Source organism: Schistocerca americana, chromosome 3 (genome assembly GCF_021461395.2).
Source record: "Schistocerca americana isolate TAMUIC-IGC-003095 chromosome 3, iqSchAmer2.1, whole genome shotgun sequence".
NCBI lineage: Eukaryota > Metazoa > Arthropoda > Insecta > Orthoptera > Acrididae > Schistocerca > Schistocerca americana.
In genome coordinates, this window is record NC_060121.1 from 946,243,804 (window position 1) to 946,256,282 (window position 12,479).

Here is a 12,479-nt window from a genome sequence, read left to right on the forward strand (position 1 = left end):
AGCACTTGCAAAGATACACTTTTTTCTGCAGCCAAAATGATTCTCGTGTTTATGGGGAGTCTTTTAAGACACAACATGTGTACCTATTGCTCTGGTATTAAATCTAGCCCTGCTAGTAAGTTTATGTAGAAGTTGACATGGAGATCTGTTGCCTAAACCATCATCTGCCCTAACTTTTGCACCCTGTGCCCCAGAGAGAGGGTGAAGTTTTTTATGAAACAATTTTGTAATACCCTATAGTTATGGGTGGGCAAAACATCTTCAGGGAAGATGTATCATTATTGGTTTTGTACTGGCAAAAATGCTTTCTGCGTCTAAGAACCAAAGTTCTGGACATCCTGAACGCTGTTAATTTCACATGTTGCGCTGTCCTACCTTGTGGTGTTGGCTGTAGTATATGCTGTTGCTGTTGTTGTGGAGGGTTGGTACATGCACCAACACTAAAATGTAGAGGCAGCCTGTTAACATAATCCTCCCGTTTTGTCCCTCTGTTCTCCAGTGGTGTCAACACTTCTCATTCTAATCCCAGTCACCACCAAAAGAATGCTTGGTACAATGGTGAGCTTGATGCAAGCAACCTGGATAGCATTATACACCTTTATTACTGTTACAGTCCCAAGAGCACAAAATCAGGATCAGTATGAAAGAGATAGCATACTTCTCAGTTGAAGTCATTTGTTACAGATGATTCATTGGTCATCACAATAAAGATGAAGTGTTGGAATCAGAGGTGATGTTGTGGCTCTTTCAACAAAGTCAAACATTCTACAATACTGGTATCAACAACGTGGTCTCTCTTTGGGAGGAATGTGTTTGTGCCCAGGACAATTATGTTGAGAAATAAATAAGTAGACATGAAGAATAAAGATGTAGTGTGATAATAATGTTTGTTTCACTTTAAAAAGCTGTAAGAATTTTCACGTAAAAAAGTTGGAGGCATTACTTTTCAGAATGCCCTCATAGGTACTTCTCCAACATGCCCACAGCATTTGGAGATTTTAGAATAAAGTCATCAGATTGCTTAATATATTTTTGTTTTTTATGACTTTTTGACTAATGATATCATCATATTTGTAATCAACACCTCACATTCTTATGTTAATTTTAATTAGATATTTGATGATCGTAGTAGCCAAAATGTCATAATGAATGTAAATATTTTAAGCAGTCTAGGGCCTTTTGTTTTAAAAAAATCCACTATTTTTACAGACTCATTTAGAGAATTTATTTCCATTATTAATAACCACTTGAATTGCTGAAATGGGAGATCACTGCCCAAAACACATACATATCTAGGATTGAATATGAGTCTTTGAACTTGTAACATATTATAAATTTGATTTAGGATTATATAAACTTGTTAGTTCAGTTCCATTGTCTGACAAGTGAGAGAGAGCCCACTGAAGAAATTTTGTTTTATTGCGACGACATTTAAAAAAGCATTTTAAAATACTTTTGTAATTGTTGCAGTAAGAAAATAAAAGATGATAGTTTTCAGCACAATCTCCTCTGACAATGTCATTTTTTTTACAATGAGGAAGTTATTCCTTTGCTGTCCTATAGATGTTGTGAAGCATAGGATTTTCCTTGAGAATATTGTAGGTTGTGTTAGCTCAGGAGCATAACAGTAGCTGTAGAATGCATTAAGGATACAGGATCATGCCAGCCAATGAAGCATCGACAGTGCTAAAACAGGAAAAAGACACTGAAAGAATAGGCTCTGCATGCAAAGAAAAAGACAGGAATTACAGAACAAATATGCTATATTGGATTCAGAATAGTTATATACACTATGGTGGGAAATGTGAAGTGAAATAGACAAGGAATATTAAAATGATGAAATGTATCAGTAATTTATGTCAATGAGTATGGTAATAAAACAGGAAAAAGTATATAAGAAATTACATTATATGGGGAGCTGTGTGGAAGATTCTAAACATGTGTAGGTAAAAATATCATGAGAAGGAAAGTTGGTACTCACCACACAGCAGAGATGCTGAGTTGCAGATAGGCACAACAAAAAGACTCTCACAATTAAAGCTTTCAGTCATTAGACCTTTATCAACACAACGCTACACACACACACACACACACACACACACACACACACACACACACACACAAATGCAACTCGCACACACAAATGCAACTCACACTCACGACTCAATTTTACATTTCTGTGGTTTGAAACACCACAAAAAATGAATCAGAGGTAAAAAATATATTTTAACTTTGTATTATGAAAATGTACAAATATATCACATCTATCAGTGTGTTTACATGTCTGCTCCATAAAATACAACAAACATGCATGTAAATGACAAATAAAGACTCATGCCTCTCCCAAACCTTGTCCAAAGCCCAAAATAAAATCAGAGGACATTTGCAGTATTCAACACTTGAGAGTTACAAAGTATGGCTGCCATGTCTCACTTGCCACAATAAAGAATTAAATTTGAATTTCATAAAATCTTAGACCAACACCATGATTATTTGTCGATGGATGGCTCTAACCAAGGGAACAATCTTGACCTCTTTGTCATTTGCTTTCATCTTGTTCAGGACATTCACTTAATAAAACAAGTTTAGTGTCCGTGATGTAGAAGTACATGCAGTTTGAGCTATGAAAGTTATTATCTGCTCTTGCTCCCTGATGCCACTGCAAGCCATTCAGTGAATGAATGTACCCCGCAGAGAAACCAGCTCAGTCCATGTAAAACAACCTCCTTTGCCTACAATCTCTATGTAAGGTGGTGGAATTTTGTTGGAGCAGTTGGGGCAATGAACTGCACACTCGCACATCAGCCAATGGGGCCTGTACTGTACCAACAGTGGTAGACTGTGCAGGCCCTCACACAAGTAGTGACATCTTGCGAGAAAGAATCAGGAGTCACTGTGAAGAGAAGTGACTGCAAGTTAGGAAAAACAAGTTTTGGCTGTGGTGTAACTCCTTCCAACCATTGTGAGAAAATGATATCCTATTAACTCACATCCATATTGAGTACCTGAGACACGTGGTTTTCTCTGAAGCATAAAAATTTTAAACAGTGCACACAGTCTGTTAAGCACAGGGCTGCCCATCATTTGAACAAGTTGTTGCTCTCTGATTTGAGTGATGTATCTTAAGTTGTCAGATGCCTGTTAATTTTTTTGCCTCTCATCCTGACACCTACTATAAGTTCTAGAGAGTGACAGTTGGTACCTCAAGATGAGTTATACCATAAAGGTTTAAAAGTTTTCTCTTATCTAGTTCTTCACAGACTATCATTCAATTTAATATGATATGATATATACAAATACATTAATAATTAATTTCACCATATATTTATTTGCTAGGCAAATTTAAATATTAGCAAATGACCACTAATAATCATATTGTAATGTATCTGTAGTCTTACAGTAAAAAATACTTTCTGCTATGCAACACACCTTTTATTACAGTTCTACATTACTTTGGGTGTTGGAGTTGGAGGACATCTAGAATTTCCTGATGGGTGTTTATCACATAAGCATCCAAAGCCATGGAGAAACAGGGAAACAAAGGTAAAATACATATTGGCTTCAAGTATATTTCATTCCTAACTTGTAAAATTACTGCATTAAGTGTTTCATTGATCACATTCACTATATATTTATGTGATATGGAATGCTTGAACTGGTTTACAAATACAACACATTATGTCACTGACTCTACAGTTACATGCTGTCAGGCCTGATAATCTAGTGTTAATGCCTGGAAACGGAGAGTTCACAGGATCCATTCGTGGCTGGGCCACAGATTGTTTACAGTCTATCTTTAAACTATACTTAACTTCTCAATGATGTGAGAAGTGTTGTGGCCTTCACCATTACTATTAAGTCATGTCTGGGTGTTACATGTGGTAGTATTGAGGTTCCCATGTGGAAGTAAAGAACACTTTATTCATGGCACAAAATCAAAGTCATGTGCCAAGTGTAACGTAACTTCTGTTTAAAACAACCGTTTGAAGTATGTGTCACTTAACTGTCTGCAGATAATTCTACTTTGTTAATGGTAACAATACACGGTGTATCAAAAAGAATTATCCAGTTTAAAGAAATCATAACTATTATGTTATTTGAGATACACTATCAAAAGTATCTGGACACCTCCAAAAACATATTTTTTTCTGTATTAAGTGCATTTTACTTCCACCTACTGCCAGATACTCCATATCAGTGACCTCAGTAGTCCTTAGGCATCATGAGAGAGCAGAATGGGGTGCTTCACGGAACTCACAGACTTTGAACGTGGTCAGGTGATTGGGTGTCACTTGTGTCATATGCGAGATTTCCACACTCCTAAACATCCCTAGGTCTATCATTTCTGATGTGTTAGTGAAGTGGAAATGTGAAGGGAAACATACAGCACAAAAGCATACATGACAACCTCGTCTGTTGACTGACAGAGACCGCCAACAGTTGAAGAGTGTTGTAATGTGTAATAGGCAGACATCTATCCAGACCATCATACAGGAATTCCAAACTGCATCAGGATCCACTGCAAGTACTATGAAAATTAGGTGGGAGGTGAGAAAACTTGGATTTCACGGTCGAGCAGCTACTCGTAAGCCACACATCATGCTGGTAAATCATAAACGATGCTTCACTTGGTGTAAAGAGCATAAACATTGGACAACTGAACAGTGGAAAAATGTTGTATGGAGTGACGAATCACAGTACACAATGTGGCAATCCGATGGCAGGGTGTGGGTATGGTGAATTCCCACTGAATGTCATCTGCCAGTATGTGTAGTGCCAACAGCAAAATTCGGAGGCGGTGTGTTATGGTGTGGTTGTGTTTTTCATGGAGGGGCTTGCACCCCTCATTGTTTTGGATGGCACTATCGCAGCACCGGCCTACGTTGATGTTTTAAGCACTTTCTTCCTTCCCACCGTTGAAGAGCAATTTGGGGATGGCAGTTGCATCTTTCTACACAATCGAGCACCTGTTCATAATGCATGGCCTGTGGCAGAATGGTTACATGACAATAACATTCCTGTAATGGACTAGCCTACACAGAGTCCTGACCAGAATCCTATAGAACACCTTTGGTATGTTTTGGAATGCTGACTTCATGCCAGGCCTCATCGACCGATATTGATACCTCTCCTCAGTGCAGCACTCCTTGAAAAATGGGTTGTCTTCCAGCACCTGATTGAACATACGCATGCAAGAGTGGAAGCTGTAATCAAGGCAAATGGTGGGCCAACAGCATATTGAATTCCAGCACTACCAATGGAAGGCACCACTTGTAAGTCATTTTCAGCCAGGTGCCCAGATACTTTTGATCACATAGTGTATGTGCATGAGAAATTTACTGTTGGAAAGGGCAATCTCTCAAGTTTTACATTTTGCGTGGTGTGGGTCATTAATAACTGTTTAGTATGATTTTCATACTAGGAATGGTGTGGATCCTCCTACAGCACAGAGCATTAGACAATGCCATGAACACTTGTGAGAAACAGGTTATTTGTGTAAAGGCAAATCACTGGGCCGTTCCCGAGTATCTGACACGGGTGTTGAACGCATCCACCATAGTTTCTCAAGGAATCCACAAGAATCCATTTGCCATGCAGCTCAACAGCTCAACATGCCCCCAATGTCCATCTGGTGTGTGTTGCATTGACATACAAAATTTAACTACTGCAAGCTCTTCACGAAGGTTTGGTGTACTGTAATTGTGTTTTTGGCAACATTCCATTTAAATGGAAAGGTGGACCATCATAAAGTGAGAATATGTGATATGGTACAACCACATGAAGTTGTACATCATGAGGGGGACTCTCCAAAATTTAATGTGTTTTGCGCAGTTTCACGGAAAACGGTGTATGATCCATTTTTCTTTGCTGAGAACACTGTTACAGGAAGCACATATCTCGATATCCTTGAGAACTTTCTTTTCCCAAAGTTGGAGACTGATTTGAATGACTTTATTTACCAGCAGGAGGGGGCACTGCCACACTGTCATCTGGAAGTGCGGGAATTTTTAAATCAAAGGATTACTGAACGATGGACGGTCGCACTGGACCAAATGATCCAGCCTTACATTACTAGCCTCCAAGGTCACTGGACCTGACTGTATGTGATTATTTTTTGTGGGCTCTTGTGGGATTCTGTTTATGTGCCTCCATTACCAACAACAATGAATGAACTGAGACATCGCATAATAGCAGCTGTGGAAACTGTAACACAAGACATGCTCACTGCATTGTGGGAACAATCTGAATACTGTATTGACATATGCAGTGCATCTCAATAGCGGTATATTAAAGACCTATGGAAAGGTATGAAAAAACTAACACTTTTTGAGTTTCCCATTCATCAAAATATAAAATTCATTGTATACGTTTATTAGTTTCAGAAATATAGACATGCCAAACCAAATTATTCTTTTTGATACACCCTGTATATAGGACACCTTCAGGGGACCTTCACCTCTTTTCAAAGCTCCTTAACTTACTTTTAATGACCTGTTTAAATGTAAAGTAGATGTCATAGAATATGGAGATTTCAGTATATAGTTCAATATATAATACAATATTAATATCAGTTTTCTAATACGCCGCACTGTGAAGACAGGCCTTTAAAATTAGATATATACCTACAACCTCATCCCAGCGGTCAACTTTCCTACCAGATTAACTCCAAATTCAACCACCCTAACTGAAAAAATTTTTGCAGACCAAGGGAAAGTGAGCAGTGTCATTATGGGTAAAATACTAAATGGTTTCTCTGTTGTTGATAGTCAGAGAATTAATTTTAATAATGTGAATAGTTTCCAGAATAAAACTGAACCCTAACAGAAGGTAATCAGACCAAGAAGTGAAGAAATGATTGAGACCTTTAAATCATGCCTCAGAGATCTAAACTGGAGGCACATCTATTGTAAAAAAGATGTCAGTTCTAAATATAACATGTTGAGCACTGAAATTATGGCAATATTTGAAGATTCCTTTCCAAAAATAGTTTACAGGAACTGACCCAAAGGAATCACAAAAAAGCCACGGATCATAAAGTGGATAAGGATATCTTGCAAACAAAAATGAGATTTGTACACAACAGCAAAAAATTCAGGCACCCCTACCCAAATAAATCATTATAAAAAGTACTTTAAAATATTAATCAAAGTAATCAAGCAGTTGAAAAGATTACATCTGAGACCCAAAATCGACCAACCTTGTCATAAAATCAAAAGAGTGTGAGGCTGATAAGGAATGAGACAAAGTGCCAACTGTCTGAGTAAAACCAAAGACTTTCTCTTAAATATTGATGATAAAAATATAAGCAACCAAGATGTAATAGCAAAAAATCTTCAGTGGTCATTTCCACTACTACTTAACAATTAGGCTGCAAGGGATCCTTATAAAGTGCTGTGGAAATACTGTAATAATTTTTTCCTAATCCTGTAAGAGAGAGAAATGTACCCCTTTAACTAGAAATGAATTAAAGAAAACCATTGCCTCTTTAAAAATCAGAAGATTGTCAGTTATAGATAATATTCCATTAAACTTCTAAAAGCCTATTCAGATCATTTATGCTAAGTTTTGGTCCTTATACAGGGTGATTCTCATTAATGTTTAAACACCCTAACTGATTGTAGATGACACTGATGTAAGTAACTTAATATAAGACATATTGGGCTCACAAATGTTGGGAAATACCCAAAGAGTGGATGACAGGTGCTGGACATCTGACATCACCAGATGACATACCTCACTGAACGTGCAGTGATTGGGCTTATTGATCCTATTCCTGCTGGTAGGTGGCAATTCTGTACTTTGCTGTGCTATGCTACTCTCTTTTTGAACACCTTTTGTAAATGTAATCTGTTGTAAAAGTAGAAGTTATTACCTTTTTTTAACAGACTTTATTTAGTAAATAAAACTTGGGTCATTTGGTAGTAGCAATGCCATTCGAAAGCTTTTACTCATTTGCTTGTGAGACAGTATACTAGGTTTTTGTTGTATTGTACTTTACAATAAATCAGCAAGGCTGCAAAACTGGTAAATGAAAGAATAAATATTACCTCAAAGTAAACACATAAATGTCTAAGCCAAAGAAAAAAAAAGAAAGAAAAAAAGTTTCTGCCATGCAATTGACATGGGCCTGGAGACACACCAATGTTAATACTTAAGATGGGTTGGGATGATTAGGTGTGTCAGACCAATAAGCTCAACCACTGCACATTCTGTGAGGTATGTCACCTGGCACATGTTCAACATTTGTCATTCACATTTCGCATATTTCCCAACATTTATGGGCCCATGTGTCTTATATTAAATTAATTGTCTCAGTGTCACCTACATTGCTTCAGGGCTTTTTAATGTTAATAAGAATCACCATATATTTTATGCCTCTGTGTCTCTGGGTGCCTTCCCAGATTGAATAAAGCTTTAGTGAAGCCTCTTTACAAAAAAGGGGAACAACACAAGTCATGAACTACTGTCCCACCTCTCTTGATCACATTCCCCGATAGACTGAAATACGCCATTGTAAAACCATTGCATAAAAAGGGGGATACGTCGGATGTCAACAACTACTGCCCAATCTCTCTTCTGACAGCTCTATCAAAAATTTTTGAGAAAGTAATGTATCCAAGAGTAGCCTCCCATATTTGTAAAAATGAAGTACTAACAAAACGTCAGTTTGGTTTTCAGACAGGCTTTTCAACAGAAAACGCTATATACGCTTTCACTGATCAAATATTAAATGCTCTGAATAACTGGACATCACCCATTGGTATTTTTTGTGAGCTCTCAAAGGCCATTGATTGTGTAAATCATGGAATTCTTTTAGATAAGCTAAATCATTATGGTTTGAGGGGGGGCAGTGCACAAATGGTTTAATTCATACTTAACTGTAAGAATGCAGAAAGTCTAAATAAGCGGTTCATGTAATGTTAAAACAACAGCTGATTCCTCAAACTGGGGGGCTATCAAGTACGGGGTCCCACAGGGTTCGGTCATAGGTCCTTTACTGTTCTTGATATACATTAATGACTTACCATTCCGCATTGATGAAGATGCAAAGTTAGTTCTTTTTGCTGATGATACAAGTATAGTAATAACATCCAAAAACCAAGAACTAAGTGATGTAATTGTAAATGATGTTTTTCACAAAATTATTAAGTGGTTCTCAGCAAATGGACTCTCTTTAAATTTTGATAAAACACAGTATATACAGTTCCGTACAGTAAATGGAACAACTCCAGTAATAAACATAGACTTTGAACAGAAGTCTGTAGCTAAGGCAGAATATTCAAAATTTTTAGGTGTTTCCGTTGATGAGAGGTTAAACTGGAAGCAACATATTGATGGTTTGCTGAAACGTCTGAGTTCAGCTACATATGCTATTAGGGTTATTGCAAATTTTGGTGATAAGAATCTCAGTAAATTAGCTTACTATGCCTACTTTCATTCACTGCTTTTGTATGGCATCATATTCTGGGGTAATTCATCGTTGAGTAGAAAAGTATTCATTGCTCAAAAATGTGTAATCAGAATAATTGCTGGAGCCCACCCACAGTCATCCTGCAGACATCTATTTAAGGATCTAGGGATCCTCACAGTAACCTCACAATATATATATATTCACTTATAAAATTTGTTGTTAATAATCCAACTCAGTTCAAAAGTAATAGCAGTGTGTATAGCTATAACACCAGGAGAAAGGATGATCTTCACTATGCAGGGTTAAATCTGACTTTGGCACAGAAAGGGGTAAATTATGCTGCCACAAAAGTCTTTGGTCATCTACCAAACACCATCAAAAGCCTGACAGATAGCCAACTAACATTTAAAAATAAATTAAAAGAATTTCTAGATGACAACTCCTTCTACTCATTGGCTGAATTTTTAGATATAAATTAAGGGAAAAAAACAACTTAAACATTAGTGTCATGCAATATTTTGTGTAATGTAATATCTTGTACAGACATCTTTTATTAACCTGACATGTTCCACATCATTACAAAGTGTCGTATTCGTGATTAATGGAACAAGTATTAATCTAATCTAATCTAATCTATTGTATTACAGAATTGTGAGGCAGCTCTGTGAAAGACAGTTAGGTTTCCAAAAAGGTATACCCATAATTGAAGTTGTATTTTCTTTCAAGAAAGATGTACTGGAATCCCTAGATTAAAAGATAAAGCCAGGTGAAATATTTTGTGATCTTCCCAAGGGTTTCAACTACATGCACATGAAAAGCAGGTAGACTCACATAATACTGGGTACAGAAAGCTGATTGAAACATGAAATTGACAGTAGTGAGATTTTTGGGGAAAATTTAAGTGAATATCGAAATGATAGCCAAAACGGAAATAGAGGTGGTGTATTTGTCATAGTAGACAAGACACTCAAATTTACTGACATAGAAACTGAAGCTGAAGGTGAGATTGTTTGGGCAAGACTCAGCATCAGAGGTGGGCATAAAATGATAACTGAATCCTTCTATTGCCCACGAGACTCACCCCCTGATGTAACCAAAAACTTTGGAGGAAACCTCAGTTCACTAGTACGTTCCCCAATCATACTGTGATCACCAGTGGAGACTTTAATTATCCAACAATTAATTGTGAAAATTACACTTTTGTTAGTGGTAGGCATGATAAGACATCTTGTGAAGCATTACTAAATGCCTTCTGTGATAACTACCTACAACAGATAGTTAGTAACCCGACTCATAATGAAAATGTGTTGACTCTAATGGAAACAAATAGACCTGATCTTTTTGAGGATGTCCACATTGAAACTGGTATCAGTGACCAAGTTGTGGTTGTGACAACAATGATTAACAAAGTACAAAGGAAACTAAAACAAGCAGAAAGATATATCTGTTCATTAAGCAAGATAAAAAATCAGTAGTGTCATATCTTAGTGTGGAACTCGAAACTTTCAGCACAGACCAGAACCATGTAGAGGAACTATGGCTCAAGTTTAAAAGAATAATTGACCATGTACTGGATAGATATGTACCCAGTTGAACAATTCATAATGGGAGGGAACTTCCTTTGTATACAATCACTTTAAAGAACTTCTACAGAAACAGAGATTACTGCATAATTGGTGTAAAACAAAGTGCAGGGCTGTAGATAGAGAGATGCTCAACGAAACATATTTGGCTGTTAAGAGAGCAACACATGATGCCTTCAATGACTACCATAGTGGAATATTGTCAAATGATATTTCACAAACCCCAAAGAGATTCTGTTCATATGTAAAAGCTGTTAGTGGCATCGAAGTTAGTGACCAGTCCCTAGTGAATGATATAGGAACTGAAATTGAACGTGGTAAAGGAAAAGCTGAAATGCTAAACTTTATTTTCAAATGTTCCTTTGCAAAGGAAAACACAGAATTGCCCCAATTTAGTCCTTGTACCACTGAAAAGATGAGTGAAATAAGCATTAGTGTCAGTGGTGTTGAGAAGCAGCTAAAATCATTAAAATTGAACAGTTCCATGCCCTAATGGAATCCCTTTCAAATTCTATACTGATATTGTGGTGAGATAGACTCTCTTCTAATTATAATCTATCATGCAATGGAAAATACAGGACAAAATGTAACAATATATGAAAAGGATAGTTGCAACTCACCATATAGTGGAGACACTGAGTCACAGATGGGTGCAACAAAAAGATTGTCACAAAGTAATCTTTCAGCCAACACAGCCTTTGTCAAAAATAGATCACACACACACACACACACACACACACACACACACACACACACAAAGGTCTTGTTGGCTGAAAGTTTACTTTGTGACAGTCTTTTTGTTGTGCCTATCTGCAACTCTCAGCATCTCCACTATATGGTGAGTAGCAACTATCCTTTTCATAACACTGTTATAATCTATCGTAGATCTCTTGAATAAAAAACCATGCCCAGTTCTTGGGAAAAAGCATAGGTCACACCTGCCTACAAGAATGGTAGTATAAGTGATCCCCAATAAAGTACAGTCCAATATCCATCACATCAGTTTGTTGTAGAATCTTACAACATATTCTGATCTCAAACATAATGAGGTACCTTGAGCAGTATGATCTCCTCAATGCCAACCAGTGTGGGTTCTGAAAACATGTATCACATGGAACCTGATTCACACTTTTCTCACGTGACATAACCTTAGATCAAGGCAGTCAGGTAGATGCAGTATTTCTTGATTTCTGAAAAGCATTTTACTCAGTACTCCATCTACTCTTATTGTTGAAAGATGATCATATGGGGTATCAAGTGAAATTTGTGACTGGACTGAGGACTTTTTGGTAGGGAGCATGCAGCACATTACCTTGGATGGAGAGTCATCTTCACATGTAGAAGTAACTTCAGGTGTGCCCCAGGGAAGTGTGTTGGGGCCCTTGCTGTTCATGCTGTATATTAATGATCTTGCAGACAATATTAACAGTAACCCCAGACCTTTTACAGATGATTCAGTTCTCTATAATGAAGTACTGTCTGAA

At 37.2% G+C, this 12,479-nt stretch overlaps 1 protein-coding gene across 1 annotated transcript in view; it reads left to right on the forward strand.

Moving 5' to 3' along the window:
• LOC124607488 (beta-1,3-glucan-binding protein-like) overlaps positions 1–12,479 on the forward strand; it is a 128,483-nt gene that overhangs the window by 91,700 nt on the left and 24,304 nt on the right. The window contains exon 8 of the mRNA XM_047139860.1: positions 3,442–3,543. Within this exon, the coding sequence (XP_046995816.1) occupies positions 3,442–3,543 (102 nt within the window). The remainder of the gene's footprint in view (positions 1–3,441; positions 3,544–12,479) is intronic.